The 24,354-nt window shown below is 40.5% G+C and overlaps 1 protein-coding gene across 1 annotated transcript in view; it reads left to right on the forward strand.

The window, feature by feature from the left end:
- Window positions 1–24,354, forward strand: part of cdh13 (cadherin 13, H-cadherin (heart)) — a 340,521-nt gene that overhangs the window by 258,138 nt on the left and 58,029 nt on the right. Inside the window, exon 9 of the mRNA XM_079346024.1 lies at window positions 6,150–6,290. Within this exon, the coding sequence (XP_079202150.1) occupies window positions 6,150–6,290 (141 nt within the window). The remainder of the gene's footprint in view (window positions 1–6,149; window positions 6,291–24,354) is intronic.

The raw sequence follows: 24,354 nt of genomic DNA on the forward strand, positions 1-24,354 counted from the left end.
TCCTCATTTGGCCACTTGATGCTGGTTCAAGAAGAAATGCAGGTTAACAGCCTGTTTAAAAAAAAAAAAAAAAGTTTACAGTCTATTATGCTAATTTCTCCTTGAAAGACAACTTTCCAAAGAGCTGATACATGACACATGTCCAGACTTTTGAATGGGGCTGACTACGGCTATGCAGGGGTGGCATGACGTTTGTTTGCACACACATGAATGAATCTTATTATTTATCGTTTATAACTCCACAAATCATACCAACTTTAAAGCAACACAAGAGAATGGCAACATAAGAAACTTCGCTAAAGTCTTGAATGACTCAAAATGTCCAAAGTTAGAATTCAAATTGCATGTAAACTCCTGAAACATTGTTTGCAATATCATTGCAAGTCAGACGGTGTGCAGGAGTTTGCTTTTAATATGTTATGCACTCACTCCTCTTCCCTCTACACTCATTTCTTGTGAAAGAGTACAAAAACAAAAACAAAAGATATGCCTTATTAAAGTTTCAAGAAATATACCAGCAGCATGGAGCGTTGATTTTTTAACACAGGTCAGACAGAGCGAATAGATGATCACAATTTAAGATTTTGAGGTGGCTCCTAGGCTGGTAAGTTAGATTTCACAGGCCACCCTTTTGGAGATACACTTGGGTACGCAGGTGATTTATTTATTTCTAGCCAAAAAGCTGTTGTTTTGTTTGACAGGCTTGCACTCCCTACAGATACATTGATGAGCTCACAGGGAGTTTTTCTTACTTCCCTCTATCTCTCTTTCTTTCTTTACTTTAATAAACCCAAGCAGCTTGAAATACAAAAATAAAAAATGTAAAACATGTTTTTACTCACTTAACTAGCAATCAGAAAGTTAAAGTGTTTTTAAGGAGCATTGACTGCATACAGCTCTAGAAATTGGACTTTGACCTTGTCCAGCCACTTGTATCCAAATATGGTAACATGCTGCTCTGATGAAAGCAGGTGGTTAAACGAACATCACAAAGGTGCAGGTCAATCAACGGCAGCACAGGAAGGAAACAGCATCTCACCCCAGGACACTTCAATGGAAAAGGTTCAAATACAGAGCCAGACACTTTGAAAAGTCGTTTGATAAACCAGTGAGTGATTTCTATTTTGTTGACCGTTATTTCTCTTCAGAAATATCCATTACTAATAAGAAAAGTGTTTTAAAATGGTAATTTGTTCTGTATACTAAAGATTTTGACCCTCAGCCATCCATACATTACGCCACTCCTGACCTCAATATGTCATCCAAGTTGATTCATGTTTCATCTTGTCTGAGTTTTAGTTGATGTGACAATTAAAAAGGAGCCTGAAGGTGTGCAGACATTGATCGTTGGATCTTCCCCTGCCTGCCTCTGATTAGATCGATCAGAGCACTATCTATGATGAGAAAAGTAGAACACGTGCACTAACAGCTCGCACTGCAAGTGTCAGCTTGACATTTGGCTGATCTGTGTGTAACATGAGCAGTTACTGGGAAACGTCTGTCTGTCAGACAACAATAATGTCAACGACAATCAGGAGGGACGTCCATGAGATCAAGGACATGAGCGACAGAAATCATGAAAGCAGTTCTGCTTTATGTTTTATCAGGATGTTACCACCTCCTTAACATACAATAAAGTTAACCAACAACAGCTCAGAAATGGGAGACCAAAACATATGCAAATGGACGCCACGCTTTTTGTTGTATTTTAAACTCCAAGGGCGAGCGGTCCCTTTGGCTACCTGGACACGAATTGGGAAAAAAACAAAAACAAACCTGAAACAGGAAGAAACAACAGGGAACAATTTAACGACAAAAGAACGAGCACCTCGCCAAAATGTTTGTGTGCCTGCCTGCCGTCTCTCTCACCTGGCTCCTCTCTCCGTCTCCCTGAGCACAAATTGCACTCAGGTGCACAACAGGTAGAGAAGGGAGACCATTAAAGCAGACAGCCCTACGCAACACAGTGCAAACGGTAATATGGCATTAATAAAAGAATAGACGGTTGCTTCGTTGCAACAATGTGATGCTCTAAAAACGTTATTTAATGAAATTAATCTTCCTGTGGCTAACAAGCATTTATCAGGGAGGTTTAACAGATGAAACCAAACGGTAGAGCAGCTCAGTTGGAGTCTTGCCTGAGCGGCTATCAGCTCGTTTATATATGACCTTGAACAGCTCCAAAAACATCTCCAGCTGCCTATCTGCTCAGTCTTAAGGTCTAATTCACAAAGCGTATGAGGCTGATAATAATAAGGCTCCTAAAACAGAACGCTGTTCAGTTCACACCTGGCCCTGTATATCCTCTATATGACTCTCACTTCTACAGGAAACCGCTGCATGAACATCTGCGTTTCATTGTACCAATGAACAGGAAAACCGTCAGGGCTTTGCTTAGTGCCAAACTCTCAATCTGCCCTTCAGTTTTTTTACTTTCTTCCTCTTCTTCCTTCACTGATATCATTTACAAAAGGATGTTTCCCTTTGCCTTCTTTGAGCTTTCTCTGCAGACGCATGTTGTAGTATGTATCATGTAACATATATTGATTTCTCCTTCTTGAAAGAATGAACAAACATAGAAAGACAGCTCATTGTTCAAGAGGATTCATTTCCACCTGTCATTCAGTAAATACATTTTTTCCACTTCATTTCTCTGTGCAGTTTGCTCTTGTTTAGGTGTCTGAATGTGGAGGAAGCTAACCTCGTCTTAACTCTGTGTGTAGAGTAGCTGCGCTCTCATGCTGACGGAGCACAGCTTTGTTCACATGATGGGCTTATAACATAGCAGAACATTCAGTTTCAGTGGTTTACATTAACAATTTATACCATTACAAAGTTGTAGGCTCCAGTCACTGTTCAGTCAGTGTGTCTTTTCTCCCAGGCTTTACAAACTAAATCTGGGACAGGTTGCTCTTTTAAAAAAAACAGCTCAAGTTTAGTTATCGTCCAGCCAAAAGAAATCAATGTAAATTGAAAAAAAAAAAAAATCCTATATCTGACAGTAAAACAAAAACTGAATCTCATTTTTAATTTTAGCTCACTCAAGAAATACAATTAAGAAACAAAAAACAAACTCGGTCTTCCTCTGCATGGGATGAAATTAAACCTGCCGGTCTCCAAAGCTCAAGGTTCCTGGATGTATTAAACTTTACACTGTAGCCATCCTTTATGAAACAATACGTTCTTAGTTTACACCATATATCTATCGACCATTTCTCTCTACACAAGAAAGCCTAATTAACCTCCTGAATATCAGAGGGTCACTTATTTAGATAAATAAAGAATATTTGTTTAACTCATTAGCCCAAGAGTGACGATGACATACCCCAAAAAAAAAACTTTTCGTGAGTCTCTGATCCAACATCTATTCAATGCAGAAGCATTTCACATTTATGTTGGATGTTTGGAGAATCCCATCCCATATCTCCATTCACAGCGAAAACTAAAAAATCGTTGAAAAATCACGGAAAAATAGAGATCGTTTATAGACTCCCAACAAGGACCTCAGAGCTCGTTGATGTACAGAAAAGCATCTTGGTTGTGTTAAAATGATGAGCGAGGAAGAGAGGGGAACTTCTTTCCAGTGTTTGTATGAAGCCAAACTTTAAAAATATGCTGAGTTTCACTTTCCTTCCTGAATGAAGCAAGAAAGCTCAACTCCCAAAGAAAGACAAAAACAACAACGATCCCAAACCGTCTCCACTTGTGGATGAAGTGTCGAGCCGCTGGCAGTCCTGGACTGATTCCAGGCCTGGTTGTATTAATAATTGTTACACCAATGTGGCCTTTACAGACTTTATTAACACGTGATTCATTTGACTCATTCGCTTTAACTGTGCTTGTCTGTAAGCGATGGGGTTGTTGAACTAGTTTTTCTTTTTTTGCAATGAGCTGATTTGTATTGCGCCCCTGAATGACTTTATTATGGCTCATTTAAATGTACTGACAAAAAGCACAAACTCGCAGAGACGATGTTTGTTCTTCAGTTCTGTCAGGGTGACATGAAACCCTTTCACAAGTTTCTCTTTAGTAAGCACAAAGGTTGTGTAAACAGTTTGTGAACGAGGCACTCCTCGTGTTAACCAAGACCGTGATAGAAATCCAGCATGTGTGCCAAATTTCCAAGTTACACAGTTTGCAAAAAATTTGCATTTTCAGTGACGATGTTTAAAAAATCCATTAAAATCACGTTTTAGTCTCTGTGTTTTTGTATTTTACTTTGCTCAGCAAATCTCCCTCCTCTGTGTTTTACTCTAGAAGTCAACAAGAGGATGCATGCAGAGGTGTTTCTCCACTGCAGGAGGCAGCTTCAGCAGCATCCTCAGTGAGACAGATGGATGACGTTTATTAAGCATGTGACAATGAACACCCCCAGCAGGGAAAAAAGAACCCTTCAGCAGATAAATGAATGTTGGCTTAAGCATCCTCTTCCTCTTCTTATTTACACATCCACATTTCTAGTAGAGTGAATTATGGACACAAATGATCATTGCTGCTGTACAATCATTATGAATAATAATAATACATGTGATTTAGTTTTGCAGTGACATGTCAGAGGGAGTAGGCTTCTTTGAGAAGTGATTTGAAGATGAGCAGAGAGTCAGTGTTTCGGATGTCAGGTGGGAGGGAGTTCCAGAGGTGGGAGGCAGAGCGGGCGGCTCTGGACCCCATGGTGGTCATGCGGGCAGGAGGGATGAGGAGGCTGAGGGAGGAAGATGATCTGAGGGTCCGACTGGGTGTGTTTATGTGGAGGAGTTCAGTGAGGTTATGGAGGGCCTCGAAGGTTAGCAGGAGAGTTTTGTAGGTGTGTGATTGGGAGCCAGTGGAGATGTTGGTGATGTGGTGGATGAACGCTGAATGCCATCCTGTGTATGACGCAGTATTTTACCATCTAAAGGAAAGCTGCTGTGTAATCAAAGACTGATCTCCCTCCCTGCTCCGAGTTTCAGCGAAGAATCACAGAACGTGATTTTATTTTTTTTTATTTTTTTTTATTTTTTTTTAAAGACATGTGTTGGGATCAGGCTTGACTAACTTTATCATCAAAAATAGAACACACAGACTCAAAAAAAAAAAGCTTTGAGGATTATCAAAGCACAGCCAAAGCTGCAAAAGCCCAGAATGATTTTTTGATTCTCCGGATTATGTTGAGGAAAAGAGTCGGTCCTGAAAACCTTGATCTGCCCGAAAGCATCGTCACAGATACGTGTAAAAAACTGCTCTGATCCCTGAGGATTTTTTTTTTTTTTTTTTTTAAATGGATGAACATAAACTTTAAGTGGAATGATTATTCTTTTATCCTGCATCGCTCTAGGAAATATTTTTACTTCTGGCTTTCACTACGTCATCGGTCTTTACATGTGGGAATCTCAACCTGACCTTTCCCCGGGCGGGACTGTGACTTGTTGATGGATCTTGGTGTTTGAGCATGAGGGTGCATATGATTATTATTTTAAGCTTGTATACAGTAAATCTGATGGTTCAAGCCTCTGCTGGTCTAAGAACTTTCCTACAGTGACATCAATCTTGGTAAAATGTGTTAGCTTTGTAGATTTATGTATCCACTTTTACGTTTCAGCATACATTTTTTTTTAAATTTTGATAGATTCTCAAGAATTTACAGTTTGCAGACTGTCAGTGATATTTAACTGTGAGTAAAGTTTATTTATCAAGCACTTTTCTTTATTACTACATCCATATAAAAATGAGTATGGACTGACCTGCTCTGACCAGGAACAGTAATTGGCACAGTAAAACAGATTGGTAGACTGGGTGATCACGTCATAGTTCTGTTTAAATAAGATTGGTTCTTTGGCCTCAGATGTAAGATCATCACCAATCCTAACATGCGTCTGTGGGACAGACGGCAGGTGGAGGAGGTTCGAGGTTTGTGCATGTGTCATTCCTAATGCAAAGCTGCCACTGTGTGACTGTTGTCATAACGTTTTCTTAGCTTCAGTTTCTTTGTGCATAAACTGTTTTTATCTGTCTAATCTTTTGATCCGTGGTTCTAACTCCTTCATATCTCTGCGTCGTGTTCCTCTGCAGAAATCACTGCACTACTTGTTTTTTAATGTTCTGTGTTGATGCACAAGTCTATCCTTTGTATCCTTTTTCTGACTCGGTGTCCCTGTTAATTGATCTTTTAGACACTACCAACCACGACATATGAATTGGAGATTGTGGCCAAGGACATGTCGGGAAGAGAAGTGGGCTTAACGGGAACCGCCACAGCGACCATTACCATCACAGACAAGAACGATCATGCTCCTGAGTTCACACATCCACTGGTGAGATTTATTCCTCTTTATTCCTTGTCTTCTGCTTGTTAAAGGGGGATTTTCTTTTTCAGTCCCCTTCCCGTTTACATTAAAAAACGTGTTTGTGAACCCCACCAGGGAGGTCAGGGTCATTCAAGCTGACTGCATTTCTTCCAACACACGCTTCAATATTGTGCCCTGTTAAAGATGGTTTGATGAAGATGAAGAACTCTCTCTCTACATAGACGGGTTATTGAAGCACAAGTCGTGCCCTTTGGGTTCCTACTTTAATTTCTTTCAGAAGGACTTGATAGAGAACATGTCATTAAAGACTGAAACTCCTGCTCAGATAACTAGATGATGTCTTTACTCTTCTCAGATTGTGAAATTTTCTCAGTCCAGGGCTCTTACATTTAATCTCAAATAGCGCCCTGACAGACAAAAGGTCAGTAACAAGATTAAAACCATTTCACTGAAGACGACCAAATAAAAAGCTTGATTTAAAAAAATAAAATAAAAAAAAAAACTGTGCAGGGAAAACGTCTGTACTGACATAAGAAGGACATCGCTACAGTGTTATGCTCACTGATCTTTTGCTGTGAGTGAATTAAGGCTGTTCAACGCTGCCAACAAGGTCGCTTTCACGTCTGAAGTCAGCTGAACTCGGTGCAATTCAGGAGGAAAGTTTCACCATTGTGGGTTTTTTTCTTTTTCATTCGTTTGCTTTTATGCAAACAAGCCTTATTAGAGCCCGAAATTTAACCACTACCAAAAAAAGTAACAATGACCTGAAATGTTATAAAAAAATGTTTATGAAACCTAAAATGTAATAACTAATCGATAATGTAACAAAATGCTGTGCCCAAAATGTTACATTATCTAAAAAGCCTGTTAGCCAACGGCCACTAGTTGGCGCTCTAACTCCGGTTTAAAGAGCATCCGGCCTAATGCTGCACTATGACCTGAAAGTAAACTACAGGACAGTGAACTCATCATCTATTAAATGGAGATAAAGTAGGATGTGCTGTGTCAGGTTGAACTGGCTTATCGCTGGAGCAGAGTGTAACCACACGCTAACCTGCACTGCAGTTTAGAGTTGGTTATTTCTTAATAAATGATTAGGTTGGAACTCTTTTCTTGACTTTGCTAAGTGTTAAACACCTGCACATCTGCACACAGCTGCCTACCTCTCAGTTTTAGTCTTTCACTCTGTAACAGCAGAGTTAAATAGGGCTCACACATGTGCAATTAAAATCTCCCAGAATAAAAGCTGTGTGTGGAGGAGAACTATTGTAGTGTCAAAATGGGAGAAAAGAAAGTGGTTCTCAGTGACATTTATTTTAATGTAACTTTAGTTTAACCAGGTTTTTACCCCTTTGAGATGAAGTTTCTTTTTTCTAAGGGAGAAGCAAAAATACAACGTGACGGAAAGAGACAAAGCACAAGTTACAACACACTAAAACATGTTATTTTGGGATTTCTTAGCCTTTCTTTGAGACAGGACAGGGGATGTTGTTGGATATGAGGGAGAGAGAGATGGGGAAGTAACGTCAGGTCAGGTTTGAACCCGAGCTGCATGCTTTGAGGACTACAGCCTCTGTACAGGAGGCTCCCTCAGTGACATATTTTATGATGTTGAAAACAGAGTTGTTCATTGTTTTGTTTAAAATGACGTGGATGAAACGTCTATGGTGTAGATTTTGGACCTACAGTACCTGAACACGTCGTTGTGTGTGCTGCCTCCTCACAGCGAGTGCGGTCGGGCCAGAGGTCGATAAGAAAATGTACACTTTAAAATCGAGAGTGGATGGTGAGTTTCTCTGCGACTGATGAAATATTAAAATGTAGAAGCTAATCAAATGTATTTCAAGCTAAGTCATTGTGTGTAGACAGTTGTATAATCAGTGACGTCAAGTTTCCTGCATGTTTTTTCTGACACAATCACAATGAACATGATTGAAGGCCTTTTGCACACTGAGTCTGTTTGGATCTGTAATCCAAACACAGACACCCTTGCACACTGAGTTTGCTCCGTGTAGTTTTCTATTGTTACGATAATTTTCAGTGTGAGACAAAATGTCTCGTACTCATCACGCAGAGTTATCAAGCAGTGAAGATGATTTTATTTTGATGACTTTTGCTGTTTAAGAGTGAGAAGATGTGTGCTTGTGAAGAAAGGAGAGTTTGGTCTTTTTGGTAATGAGCTTCAGAATTATTCCAAGCTGTCTGATATGTTGCATCACCGCAATAATTTAAAAATGCTAATGTTTTCATTTAAGGTGTGTTGAAAAGTAAAAACTGTTTACATGCAACCTTTGATTGAGACCATGCCAAGTGAAAGGTGCAGACAGATAAATGGAGACACACTGGTCATCACCAAAACTCTAAAAGAGAGATTTAACCTTTAATCGGAGCATAGGTTTGTCAATGTTTCCTGACAAACAGCTTGTAGTAAGGACACCACAGACACACACGAAGGAAGGAGGAGAACAAACGCAGGAAATCAAACCTGCTCTGAGAGAAATAATCAAGATTTCAGAGTCAGTGTGCAAACAGCAAAGATTTTGTGTGTTAATTTTGGACCAAAAAAAAAACAGACTCAGTGTGCAATGACCGTTACTGCACCATAACCACAAAACAACATGAAGATTAGTTTTCTTACATCTTCTCACAAAGACAGAAAACCTTTATATCAGAGGTAGCCAAACTGGTTTCATTCACTGATTCAGCTTTCTCTCATCAATATTTAGCTGCTGTGAATATCAATCTACACTCGCTCATCTTCTACTTGTTCTTCTTAAAGGAAACAGCAATCACGCATCATGAATGCAGTTTATATTTAAAGGAAAGAAAGGATATACAGAGCCCTTGTTCTAAAATGTGATGGGTGATGTGAGTCAGTGCAAACACATCGAGGAGGTCACACGACCACGACGCTCTCCGACATACTGACAAGCAGATTTATTCTAAAAGACACAGAAGACTCTGAGTTTTAGTTAAAAAAAAACATGTTTTTAGAAAGAGGAAAACATTGAAGCTGACTGATGAAACATGACTTCGTTCTTTGATTAAGGAAACTTATCACAAAGGAACATGTATTTTATTGTATTTATAAGATTCACTAAGAAAAGAATGGAGTTCATTATAACTCAACAAAGTGTGCAGCATTTTCTCCGGTCGTCTGCTCCGTCTTATGATCTGATTCACAAATCACATGGCAGTAATGACGTCGATGAACGAGCAGGCTCCTCCGTGCACCTAGCTCTTGTTTTTCTTCAGAATGTGTCTTTATCTTTGCTCTGCGTGGAGCTACGCTGTCATGCCTAGCATACATGACGGGGCAAAGTGTAGTCCACATAAAGATGTTGATGGGAATGAAGGGGACGAGTTCACTTTGAGGTCAGCTTCAAATCATGTGGTCGGCCATGTTTGACCATCCAAACGTGCTCCTTTGAAGGAGAAAATAAAAAAGCACTCTTATCTTTGTCATGCATTATGACCCAGACCGTCTCCATGTTTGGAAGAAGTGTTCAGCTCATGGCCTGGACTGAAGTCTGAACTGAACCTCTGGTTATATTAATAATAGTAATTAAACTGTTTTTTTTATTTGAAGTCATACAGGGCGAGTTGTTTTCCGACTCTATGATTGTGTCTGTTTGCGAGCACAGGAGTTTGTGAATTCGGCTCTTTTTTGCTGTGACATTGATTTGTATAGAAATGACCGTGTCAGCCTTTGTGTGTGTAAGCCAGGTGGCGTTCTTCTGACTTATTGGTGAAGGTTTAGTGCGGGCAAAAGCTGTGCGATCCTTTGGTGAATCCTGCCCTCAGCATACAATCTAAATACACTTTGCAAACAATATATAATAATAATAATAATAATAATAATAATATCCGGAGCAAGTAGAAAGAAATCAGGAGTCGATTATGTTGTTTTTATTTTAGGATTCAAACAGAACCATTCGACCTCAGAAATACAATAAGAAACAGTCAATGCTCACAGATTTCAGGTTAAGACACCTTTTTAATTTAGTCTTCAAAACATTGAACTCTGTCAGTTTATATAATAGTACGGGTTAAATTTGTTGATGAGCTTTATTTTAATATCGACATTTCTTCAACTGTTAAAGGTGCTCAATCACTAAAGACATCAGGAGCTGGAGATCGAACCTTCTGGTTCAGAGATGACTGACTCTATCACTGAGCCACAGCCGCCACTAATTTGATCATTATTTGACAGAATTTGATTCTGATTTGATCCTCACTTTCAGGAGACTTTTTTTTTAATAATCATTAATTTGATAAAAAAGGATCAGCATCTGTTTTTACTCCAGCAGCGACTGATCTTACTGAACTCTTAGACTGATGAGATGGCCTTTCAAATCCTCAGCAAACATCACTGTTCTCTCTCTCGGCTAACCTTCTCAGAGGGTTTAGTTGCTCCTGCAGCTCACCTCACCTCCACATTTCATGTGCATGTGTGTTTTCTCCCACTCAACGACTCTGCGACTCAGGGTGACCTTCAGCTTTCATAAAAAGGATTGCGTCCTCGTCTGCTGAAGGTACAGCTCAGGAAATGGCCAGCACACATCACAGTGTGTGTGTTCGTGTGTGTGTGTGTGTGTGTGTGTGTGTGTTCACAGAACACATGTGACTTGTGGTAACAGATCAGTGTAACTGGGTGACATGGGTGCAGCAGCAAGATAAGCGGGCCTGTGAGCAGGAGTGGGAGGAGACGTGTTGGGGTTCAGTGATGGTTTGTTTAGTCAGCAGTGCCTCGAGGCGTTAGTGAAAAGCACACAGACTAAACCGCGGCCTGTCAGTCACGCTGGGGGATAAAACGCATATTAATGATATATAGATAATATCCAAAAATAACTCGCACCATGTACTACCCATGATGAATGTGCCAGAAGCTACTATGATGTGACTTGAGCAAAAGATGCAGCTCTGAGAGCTGAGCCACCTTACAGTCAGTTATGATTGGCCAGCAAGGCGGCATATGAGCGAGACAGCAGATGATTAATTAAAGAGTTTCGGTTCTGTTTGATTAGTTTCGCACATTTTTTAAAAATGTATTTTATATTTGCATTTTTGTATTTTTTGTATGTGATTGAAATATTAAACACGAGTAAGAAAGCTTTTGTAACAGAATAGATGCACAGAATTAGGCACTTAATAAATAAACAACATGATTAATAAACAATGGTGTGTATTTAAACATACACACGTTCATTTTTGCAAAGTTAAGCTATAAAGTGAGGCTACACAAGATCTCAAATGAAGAGTCAAAAGAGGCGGCTCTTTCAGGCTCAGAGTCAAACTTCCCATCACTCGCTGCTACTACAATGACTGTGTTTTTTTCTCACCTCAGTAGGTGAGGACCCAGAGAGCAAAACATGAGGTCCTGTTTAAACAGAGCTTGTCACTGCTTCAAGGTGCAGTTGTAACACTGAGTTGTGTCGTTCTTAATGGAAGGGCCTGCAGCTGTTGTCAGGTTTTGAGAAACAGCACGTTTCCCCCCCCCCCCCTGCAGCCCTCCCATGATGCATCGGGGTGTCAGGGGAGCTTGTAAGGAGTGCGGCTCAGATGTAAAATGTTACAGCTCAGAGGGCTCGGCAGGGCCGTGTAGAGTGCACCATGACCATGTCCCAGTTAATGTTCTCATTTCTCACTGGGAAGAGATCCGTTTAACGGCACAGAGAAATGGAGCTTTTAAAAAACAAGTGTTGGAAGGCACTAAGCTGCCCATATAAATCCTCTATCCTCCACTCTCCCTGACCGCTTGCAATCAGCCCATGAATCATCCATGACCTCTCAGATGACCACCATCATATTGTGAGTACTTGCAAGTGCCCGGGGTTTGTGTCATCGTCAGCTCTCAGGCTTTCTCAGTCTAAATTATTCATCACAAATATTCAAGTCTTTCATGGAACTTTTGAAAACTTTCCCCTCAGAAGATGTCTTTTCTGAAGACAGCACCTCCTACAGATCCGACGTGAGCTTTAAAGGCATGTTTTCCATGTTGTGTGCAGAATTCAAGCTGAGGGAAGATAGAGAGAAGGATAAAAGACGAGTATAAAGTCTGAGCTGGAAGGAGAGTGGAAGAAAAAGAAGAGAGCAAATTAATGTGCACAAGATGTATTTCTTTTTGGACTCTGTATTCATTCTCAAAAACAAACAGTGTTGTTGGGTTTTATGAGTTGACATTGCGTTTGAGTTCAGCAAACACAACACCACCATAGGGTGCCTCAGTTTCTTCTCAGACCTACCTACACGGCTCTTTGCATGGAGACATCTATTCTTAGCCTGTGAAGTCTTTGCTTCCGACCACCTCTCTGCTCACGCATATCCTCGGATCAACCAGCAGGGAATATCTTCTTCTCTCCTCCATTATTCAGCTGTCTGCAGTAAAGTTGTTCAAGTTACACTTCCTGTAACTCTGAAAACAAGTCAGCATCAGTGATGGAATAATTATACACTTCTGAATGTGGTTTACAGCGTGCATGCTGACTTTATTTTGTATGTTCTGTTATGTGAAGGGAATAGTAACAGAGAGATCAAATCTGTGAGTAGACTCACATGCCCTTTGTTTCTTTTCTGTTATTTTCAAATTGTTGCAAAGATCTATTTTCTGATAGAATCAAATCCTTCCAAACAGCTCTGAAAGAAAGTGTTATTCCAATTTGAATTTCAACAGTTTTTTAACATATACAGTATGTGGAAGCAATTTCCGCCTCTTCGGCTTCTGGATGAGTTTTTCCCCAGCACTGGTTGACCTTACACAGAGCCAGTGGCCCGTTGCAGCAGCTATGTATAACTTCTGTCTTAAAGGCAGTAAAGGTTGGGGAGTTTCTAAAACTAGCATGATTTTTAAAGTAGCATTCCCTTCAGCCATCTCCTCCCCTCAATAGCCTCACTTACACACACGAGCGACGTGGCTCCAGGAGCAGGAGGCTGTGATTGGTTCATCAGATTGGTACCTCGTGGCAGACATGGGTTGAAGTTTTTACGGGCTTACAACGTGTGACAGATGACAGATTGTTTCTTGTCAGGACCTGAAGACAAGTGTATCAGGAGAAAAAGGATTAAACCTGCCTTTAAGTTTGAGTGAAAAATCCACCTTAACCAGTTTGTTTGTTGGTCAGTTATGATGTGTCAGCGTTTGGTTGCTTCTCCTGAACTAGGAGAGGTTAATGTCCAAAGTAACCAAAATACTGTTGCAGAAAATGGTGTTTGAAGTTCATGTGACCAATCAGTGTTTTGGTGAATTCACACATGAACACAACTCATTCACACCTTCTGAAATGTTTGGGCTGAGCTTCATGTGTGAACACAAGAACCTGCATGTTCACCCTGACTTTACCCAGAGTATCAGCCCTCCCTCGAGTCAGACCCTAAGAAGTCAGGGTGCGTTGATTCTAGAAAACAGCTGGAAATAGACGACAGGTGTGATCTCCATGAAACTGTTCCATTATGTTTTCATCCTCGCTCTTTTTTTGATACTGTAAATAAATCAGACTACACACGGTAATGTTATAAAAGCAAAATGTTACATTACAGACTCGTATTTAAATTTTGACAATTTACTTTTTATCAGCACTTCATTTTCTTTGTGTAATTTTAGTGGCGCTGCACTGTTGTTCATTTTCTTTTCAATTTGCTTTGCTGTTTTTTTTTTTTAACTGGACAACTATGAGCAGAGCTCAGAGAGAGATGGAACGGATCCGACAAAGAGGGAAAAAAAGTCGAGAAAATAATTGAGCGTTTTAATAATCTAAATATTTTCTCTAAACTCCAATCCTGCATTTCAAGTTGCTAGCTTGAGTTTTAAGCATGAATAGCACACACAATGAATTAGTAAGAACATAGTAAAACCTCACTAAAAGTCATTAAGGTGGCGAAACAGGTGTTGTTCATGTGATAAACTGACTATTTATGAATAATAAAATATTTGACAATTCAAACACACAGTCTCGGCAGAAAAACAGTTCAGATGTGTCTTTAATAACAATAATCTCTCCTGCTGCTGTGAAAACTGAAACCTTTCATTAAAAAGGAGGAAATACCCTGAACAGCGTGTCAAACTGCCATTACTTTTCTCTTTGTATGGATGGATGGGTCTTTGTCATTTATCTTCCATTTTAAAAGTCATAAGCTGAGCTATCCTCTCCTGCAGTGCTGGGAAATTTATGAGATTTTTCTTCTGTAGGGAGACTGGGCTCTGACCTAATTAATTTTTATAGTGAGGTTCTAATCCTGTTTTCATGAGGAGGGGAAGCACGGAAAAATGATATGGAATCCCCTGGCTGATCCGTCAGAGGTGAGATACGTATTCTTCTGTCGCTAATGAAGACGTTTCTCGAGAGTTTTATCTGCCGATTGAAGCGAGGGTTATAAGGGATGTAACGTTAGCTCACAATACAACGAAAAATCGACAGTCAAATTAATTACCACTGTTGCTATGCGGGATTCCCCTTGTGGTACACTGGGAGTCACTTACATGGGAATCTTAGATTTTTGACAAGCAAAGCTGTGATGGCAAGTGGAGGCACAGATATGACAGTTAGATGCTGTAGCATCTGTGGCTCCAATCAGGAAATATTAGAAGGTAAAGTGCATCCGAGCAGCAGTCATGGAGTAACATTAGGTTTGGATTCTTCTGGAGTGCCACAGAGAATGAGCACATATTCACTTTTTTAAATGAATTTAAATATTCTAATGTAAACATTGTTGAAGAATTCTACATCTTGTACGTTTTGGTGTCGATGGAATTAGAGGTGCTAAAGAGCCTAAACTTTGTTAACAGATTAACGGTTAACAGAGTTACATTTCTGATTTTCTGTGCCCACCTCTGAGACAAGCTGTCACCACAGAATCGTGCTTTGAAACCTATTTTAAATTTTTAGTTTGAACCTTGTCTCATCTGTTATCATTAAGGAGGCAGGGTTTCTGTAATATACTGCAGCCAGTCAGAAGGGGGAGCTCTGAATATTCGGACTTCACTCCCTGTTGGTTGTTGCTCTGTCCATCCTATTATAGATTTTTCGGTTGATATGTGCAGCATTGTGAGTTCAGTGTATTCCCCTCCTTGGAGTTATATTACTGTCATTAAGTTGCTCCTCATTGTACATCGTCTCTGGGATCTTCTGTTGAGTTCAAATTGAGGAAAAGTGGATTATTAGGGACTTTTTAACCTCTTTGTGTCCCCACCTCGTCTTACCTCCTTTCCTCTCTTATTTTGCTAATATATCTGACTATTCCTCTGCCCCCCCCCCCACACACACACACACACACACACTCTTGAAAAGCTTCTTTCATGTATTTTTTTCTCTCTCAATTTTGTGCTCTTTTTCCGAGCCCCTGTTTTTCTCCGTCTCTTCCCTCCCTCTCTCCCTCCCTCTCTCCCTCCCTCCCTCCCTCCCATCTCTCCACCATGATGACCAGGAGAATGTGCTCACCTGCAATCCATCTGTCCTGCTGATAAAGACATTAGTGGTGATGGGTGTAGCAGCAGGCACAGGGCAGCAGGGCCCTGTCAGTGCTGGTTTGTCTCGGGGGGATGACTAACGGGTGTCACGGATTAGTCTGAGCTTTGCATGATTGCTTCAGTAGCTCTGAGATACACACTGGGTTTACCTCGGGTGATTCTGCCACGAAGTTGGCCAGAAATCTCAATCACAAAAGGGGAGGGGATGGAAAAGGATTTGAGCACTGTATGTAGGAGTAGAAAGGATGCAGAAAAATAGGGGTCTTTAGGAGCTCAATTGTGTAATTTAACACGGACACATAAACACATAAAGGGATCAGGTTAGAGCAGGGCGGGCTGGGATAGCTTGTCCTTGAAACTTCTGCAGGTTGCTTTTTAACTCTGTTGGTCAGTTTTTCCATTTCCTCAAGATAAGAACCCATAACACACAACATGGGCGTACACTCAGTGACATCACCCATTGGTTTGTTATGGGTATTTTAAAGCCTGGCATTAACAATTGCCATCTAATAAATGGCAATAATTACTCTAGCTGTCTTTTTGTCAGTCTTGCAGACAACGAGGTGGAGATGAGGCAAGCCTTACAGTGTGGACACACTGTGTTGCCCAGCTTCGCTCCTCTGCTTTTGTCTTGAATAGATGAGTCTTTTCAGAACTGCCCTCCATTACATCAATTTAAACTGCCCCACTGTCTTTCTTGCATGGATGGAACCTCGTGATTTTTTTTCTTAATATAACTCCTCAATTCAAGACAAGAAGTGAGCAGCAGAGCTGGGCGGTGCATCTCTGTGTGATTTGGGTTTTCAAACAGTGTGTCCAAACCCTCGAAGCCTCCAGCCAGCAGCAAACACCAGCCAGCCAGACAACTCAGTCCTGTCCTAAATTATGCACATTTATTGATAACACTCCAGCACTCTCTCTCTCTCTGCCCACATTTTGTGTCTCTCCAAAGCTGTCCTATCTCATAAATGAAATATTAAAGAATTATCACCCCCTTATAGTTTGTTCCAATAAAGACTTGAGCTTTTAAAACTAAATGTTTATTTCAAACCAGGCTGTAAACCTGTTTATTTATGCTACTAAATGCCCTTTTAATAAGGGCTGTGTATGGATATTCCTTGGCTTTTTAACACACTCAAGGTGCTACACTTTTTTTGCACTTTTGCATTGGCTACCTTTTCAGCACCTTTTTACTGTCAGAAGTTAGGAATATAAAAGACAAACCTGTTAAAAGTGAAACGATTGTTGTAGATCACATTTGCAATTATACGTCTACGTACATTTGTCCTTCCATATTCCCGTGTGCAGTCGCTGTGCATATGTGAAGTCATTGTATAACTTGTATTCAGTTAAGCCTACTTCATGAGACAGCTGACCCATGAAGGGTTTCCTGGGTAATTTTATTCATGTGGGGGAGAGAGTGGTGTCTCTTGACATCCTCAGTGCGTCCAATAAGGAGTGAAGAAGCACTGGAAAGAGGTGAGAAAAACCACTTGAAATAGCAACAAAAGACATATAAAAGCACATTTTCTCTCAATTGTGAAGTTTGTTCTGAAGAATGATAATGTGAGATCACGACGTCAGCTGCTTGTCTCCACACAGCTGACAAAAGGCTTACACAAAGAGACTGCTTCAAGCTTTCAGTCTTTAGTTTCCTCAGAGGAACAGGCCACAGATTTCAGGTGCAACAACACGTTTTGTTGCAGAGGCTCTTCAGAACTTTCTCTTATGTTTCATTGTGGCATATATATTATAGATCACCTGTATATTCCTTCGTCTTCCAGAAGAGTGGGAGACATCAGTGAGAGTCGACAGACGCCCCTTCATGCAATCTTTCAACCTGTAATGTCACTTAAACTGAAGTTTGAATTGAATTTACATAATGAATGAGGTAACTGCTCTCTCTTCAACAAATGGTAAAACGACGTGTAAGCAATCTGCATGGCCTGCATTCTTATATTTTATCATTCAATAATAAATCATGGATAAATCATAAATCATTATCGTCCAGTTTCATGGTCTGTGGCGAAGCCGGACGTCCCTTTTTTAGAAGGAGGATTGTCATGGGACCAGAGTTGGTTTGTTGTGTTCGGTGAAACTGAACATTTAGAAAAATGTCTTCCTTTCTTTCGATTCAATGATTATAAAATACTTGAGTTGTTTGCAGCAGATTTTATCAGCAAAGTCTGGGAGAAAAGACAGAACACATTGTATAAGACTGAACTGTGACAGAAACACTTTACTCTGTAATGTTGTGAAATGTTACTGTAAACCACTGCAACTGAATTTCTGGTGTCTTATAAACCTATGAGGGATGGGACTTTGCTGCATGACACGTAGATAAATAGAATCTATCAATCATAACACCTTGACGAGATACTTGTAAAAATCAAATATGATACCTGATTTGATACAACAGCAACAAAAAGAGAAGTCCTGGGCTCAAACATAGCCAGCAAAGTCCTGCACACTGTCTTAGTTGTTCAAACATGGTTACTACATGGTTACTAAATATACTGTGTGTCTACCTTGAAGATGTTTCCGTCTCTCTTTTTTTTCTTCCTTTTTTAAAAGCAGCATTGACAAATATGAGGGCTGTCATGCTCTGAAGAAGTAGAAAAGCAGCTTTGCTTAATGTCAAATTAATCTCAAATCTATCTTTGGAAACAGCCTGAGCAAGAGCTGTTCAAATTTAATAAAGACACAGGTAAGCTCATTAACTCTCCAGACACACTTACTGTTTGCAGCACTAAAACTAGGAGGAAGGCTAAAAAGCGAGTAGGGGGGTTAGACGGAGAGTAAGTTTCCAATCCCATGCACAGACACTGTGTTTAGGATTGTGTGGGAAGATGTGTTATCATGTGGACTTGCTGGCACAATGAGAGTAAGGTCTTTTTACAGATTTGCAGTCTTTCTACACCTCGTTGTGCCTCGGAGTTAAGCTGCTTTAGAAGGCAGATAAAGGGAAAACAAGCGGCTGCTAAAAATGTTCTTCATTCCTGTTGAAGCCGGGGATTTGGTTTTCAATTCCACGTTTACCTCCATCACATCTACCTTTGCTTTGTGTGCCTACAAAGCAGCCCATAAATTCTTAATCCACACTCCATCCTGTAACATATTAAAACTTTTAAACACTCACATCACAGCCCTTTAAACCTTGTGTGTTTTATGCTGTGGGTTGAAATTCATACCACCTACAATATTACAGATATAACTCTTAGCATAATCAAAAACACAGCCTACAAGAAGAGATGGAGAGTGGCGACTTTAATGTGTATAGATGCACAGAAGGAAACTCTGGGAAAGTAACCAATAGTGCCTGAAAGACAAACTTCAAATACGTCCCACATGCTGCTGTATCACACTGTAGCAATGCAGCAAAATCTACTCGGAGGCAAAGCAGTGTCGTCACTGGAGGTTTAATGTGATAGGCCACTGTAATGTGTGTTCCCGCTCAGTGAAAATCTTTTTAGGGCAGTGGGGACGTGTCACACAATACTCTCCTTTAGGACAAATGAACAGCTGCTCAGCTGTCTGTCCGACTGCCTGTCACTGCAGCCCCCAGTGCCATCTGTATTCATAACACATCCTGACAGACAACCAGGAAGAAAATAAGTTGATTCAACAGCTGTCCATTCACCCATGGTGGATGCTGGAGTCTATGTTTGAGAAGATGTTGAGCATATGTTTGTTTACTTGGCTGTAATTGAATACATGTCTGTGTGTATTTGTGTTTGTTGGAGAATGGGGAAGCACAAAGAAAAAGTCAGATTGCTTTATAAGCTTAGTGCAAACTGTAATCACGGTCAAAACAGGGTTTTTTTTAAGTAGCTGGCAAATTCTTATTTCAGTCTCTCCACCTAATGCCCCGTTTATTATTCTGTACACTCGGGCCAAAGTTGCATTACTCAGAGTAAAAGAAAGAAAAGGTTTGGAGCATTGGTTTGTAACAAGCAAACAAAGCCAGCTGGCAGTGAAAGACAAATTAAAAGACTGTATAAGAAATAGGAGGTAATTTTCATAGTGCTGTTAATGAGGCAGGGAGCATTTAGTGTTACTCCGTAAAGTAGACAGATGTGTGTGCCTTCCAAGGTTTCACATCTCTTAAGCGCGCCACGTGCCACAGTGTTAGGCTTCCTCTGCACCTCCATCTGCTTTAGAGCGATCCAGACAATGTGGAGATGGAGATTTTGTGGAGTCATGCTGGTTTCACATAGAAGGATTTGATTTGTCTGGCAGATGTTATTTTGACATTTGAAAACAAAGCAAAACTTTAGGTTGAGCTTGTTCTACTTAACATGCCAGAGGACGCTGGAAAAGGATCCACATTTGTTGATTGTCCAGCTATGCTTATCATTTATTTTGTTAATACATTGTTTGTTAATCTGGAAAGAGTTTGAGGCTCGATAACAAGTGCTATGGAAATAACTGAGGTGTGAGGCTTTACATAAAAAAGTAGTGTAACAGACAAGTGTAGTGAAAAAGGCGAGTACACAAGTCTTATATTTTGTGTTTTAGGCTCAAGCCAAATGTTGTTTTCTTTCAGAATGGTAAAGGTGGTTGAGAACAGTGTGAAAGCAAAGAAAGTTCAGAGTTCAAGGCTCCATGAGAAATAAAGATCCCCCCATAACATCAAAAGTACAAAGAGAAATAAGGCCACAAGGTTAAAGGCCCTACATAAGAAAATAAGTGCAACTATAAAAGTTGACCTCAAATGGCTTTTCCATTTTTCTGCTGAAGAACGTATCGGGTTCAATGACCCAGAGGTAAGAACTCGTTGTCAATATATTTCACTTAAAAACACAGCTAAAGGTAAACAGCGTGAGTGTAATGTAAATTGGCATTAAACGTTGTCTTAATGAACACAGTGCTCACTGAGCATGGATCAAAGTGGAAGAGCAGAGAAAAACCTGGACAGAAATACACTCAGAAATACACTTCATAAACGTACATATTCCCATTTCCTGCATTGTGACACTAACACCTGGTTAGAAACTTTTTAACTTTCTTATTATGATGTGACAATCATAACGATACCCTGCTCAAATGACTACTTCCTACTTACCAGTTGCCATTATGCTAACTTCAGTGTTAAAAACTGAAGCCAATGCTAAAGTGAAAGAACTGTAGTTCCTCAAGTGTCCACTAGGTGATGTAGTCTGTTAAAGCCAAGAAATCCCCATAAGGTCCTATGTTTAATTGTCTTTTTTTTTTACAGCAGAAGTAAAAACAAAAAGCAGGTAGAAACTGAATGGGGTGATGTTTTTTTTGTTTAATTTCCTTGAACCAGAAAGATTCATAAACTTGCATAGGTGGGTTTTGGAGCTGAGTGGCAGGTGGTAACTGTTTACCGACTTATAAAAAGCCTCAACTCTACTTCTGAGGCCTTTTTTTACATGCATCTAAAGTTACGCTGAGGGCGTTTTCAGTATGGAGCTCACCATTGTTTGGCCTCATTGTCCGTCTTCAGATATCAATGTGTGAAATCATCATTTGGCACAATATTCAAAAGTAACAACATTTCCTAACTATCTCATCATGGTTTGCAGGTTTATTGAATCTTGTGTACGTGATTTGTATCACATCAACAAAACTGATGCTGAGAAACTGCTTTAATAAAATCTGTCTTCTGAAGAACAGGAGACTGAAAGGAGCAACAGAGCAAACAAGCATCATCTGCCTTAAGCAGGAGCGTATTAAAAAAGTTGTTTGGCATGTTTGACATGAACACAAAAACAAACAAAAAGCCAGCCTCACAATCATAGGTATAAATAGCACAATCACAAATTACAGTCCTCAAACTGTCATCTGAAACTCGACATTATCCTTTTATTTAGTTTTGCTTTTAAGTTGTTGTGACTCAAATGACGACCTACAATTACCTCCTGGCAGCATGACATTACCTTGAAGATTTATGACACAGATTATTGAAAAAGTCTGGGAATAAAAGAAGTTTGAAAATAGAAAATCAGCATCAACCTGAAGTTACTGCTTGGAATCTTCAAAGGCTAAAGTGTTGGGCTTTGACATATGGCTCCTGCTTACCCTTTCCATCTATCCATCTGTCTGCAATCCATCCATCAATCCATCCATTCATCTATGCATTTATCCGTCCATCAGTCTATCACCACTCCCTTTTCTGCTCAGGTTCTTTGGGACTGTTGGTAAGGATGGCCTGCCCAAACAACTTTTTTTTCCTATCCTATCCTTCTTTCTGCATCTTGTCCCATCTCCGCCATCCCATTTTCAGGCCCAGCACAGTTCAGCAGATGGCTGTTCCGTCATGAGCTGAAGATTTCTGCCTGTTAAAGGGAAGTTATTTCTTGCCACGATATGACGGATTAAGCTGGGCTCTTGTAATATAGCAATGAGTAAGGTCCTTTACCTGCTTTTTGTATAGTGTCTCGAGATAACACCTGTTTTAAATTGATGCTACAAATAAAGATTGATTGATTGATATCAAACCGTTCATCCCTCCATGCCAGTGTTGTTTATGGTGCTGAAGTTTGTCTTCACTCTTTAAGCTCCCCTCTGCAGAGTGTGTGTGCATGGTGCTTGTCTTTTTTTGAGTGTGCCTTTATTTTGTTCTTGGCCTGCACTTCTCTGGTCATTTGGTCATCTTTTTTTCTGAGAGTGGAGGCGAACAAGAGCCACCACTATAATTGGTGCTCTGTTTTTGGCTGGTAGTTTCAGATAGAAAAAGCTCGCTCATACAAACACACAAACACACACCCACTCACACACTTGGACTATAGCAAACTTGAAGGCAGACCTTTTTTTCCCTCTTTCTCCATCTCTCTCTCTTTAATGTGTTTTAGCCATTTGAGGCTAGAAGCTGTGCTTCGTACTTAGTCATTTCCTTCTAGTCTTTCAGGTGACTGGCTGCTTTGTGCTCAAGGTGGAATTGGGGCCTTATCAGCAGCAAGGCAGAAGCCCAGTGGCCACATCACATGGAATACAGCGCTTTCTCCAACCGCATGACTGCCCCACATGATTAAACCCAATCTGACTGACTGTTGTCTGCGGGTCTGCACTGTATGTGTGCGTCTGTGTGTGTTTGTGGGAGGTCAGGGGAAAGAGAGAAGGCTTGCAAATGCTTTATTTGTGCCTTATCTTCGGTTTGGAGTCCAGAGCAGGAAGAGCATGGGAATGTCAATGACATGCTGTTTTTTATGATCACAGTGCTTGTGTCTTTCAGTATGTGTATGTTGTGCTTGTAAAATGTCTTAACTGCTCTGGGGCTCCACACTAAAGCTACGGCAATTGCTTTTTAAATTCCAGTGTATTCCACTTGTTTAAAAAACGACGACTGGACTTTTTTATGTTTCTAGCCTTCTAATTTTCATTTGATGCTTTTGTAGCGAACAGCCGCAGGCTTGCAGGACAAAAGGCCAACAATGCCCATGCGGGTACAAACACCTTTAAAGAACATTGTGTTTCCATTCGCGGTGCTCTAAATGACAGAGAATTGTTCAAAGTGTTTTCTTTTTAAAGAAAAAAACCAAGCTTGGTTGAATAAAAAAAGGATAAAAAGAAAACAAAGAGAGGAGAAGAAATCAATGTTTGTCTCTCTTCAGATAAATGCATGGAGCCCGGCAGTGTAAGGCGGTAAAAAGGTAATCTGTGATACAACAACACCCTGGGCTGACAGAAGACGCGGTAATCTAGGCTGGACCAGCGCTATCCTTAAACAGAGTGTTCTGTGTCTAAAAGATTACACTATAAGCTCTGACACCATAATGGTCTGGACACACACACATACTACACACAATCACTTCTGCTGCTTGGTGCTTCTTGCAAGGGTACCCCTGTTCACAATATGGTCCTGAGTGGGCGCCTTGCTGGCAGAATGCATTGATAGGAATCTGATTGAGGAATGCTGCCAACAATGAGCAGAGAGCCGGGGAGTGATTGACAGTGAAAATAAATGAAATGTGCTGCGAGGAGACGACCGCAGAGAACACAAAACGTGTTTATTCTGTTGTGTGTGCTGTTTGTCCATCTATTCTCATGCATATAAGTCTTTTGTATTGTTGTTCAGTCAAAGGTACATTTTTTTTCACCGATTGGACAGCAGTGCATCAACCGGACAGTATATTTATTTCTCTACATACTTTTTCCTCTTTCGCTTCACCTGTAGCTTCTGGGTGTAAAAATAAAACTATACTGTGAGCAGAAGCTCAAGGACCTGATAATGCATCGTCTGTCAGAGTCGAGGATCAGGTGCTCGATATGGCTGCAGAAAGCGATGGTGGTCTGTAAGGCCTCCTTTTCCTTATTTGCCTCATCCTCGACTTCAGGAAGCACCACGCAGACCCAGCTCCCCTCTACATCAGCAGTGTCTGTGAGGGTCAAAACATTCATGTTCCTGGGCACCCTCATTTCTGCTGACCTCTCCTGGACCCCGAACATGTTGGAGATCATCAAGAAGACACAACACTGCCTGCACTGTGTGTGAGCGCTCAGGAAGAACAAGCTGAATGAGAGTCTGTTGGTGAACTTCTCCCGCTCTTCCAAGAGAGGGAAACATTGTTAAGGACAGCTCTCACTCTGGCTTTTCTCTGTGCAACATGTTTCTCTATGGCAGAAGCCACAGGTCTGTCAGAG

The sequence above is a fragment of the Symphodus melops genome (assembly GCF_947650265.1).
Source record: "Symphodus melops genome assembly, chromosome: 6".
Lineage (NCBI taxonomy): Eukaryota > Metazoa > Chordata > Actinopteri > Labriformes > Labridae > Symphodus > Symphodus melops.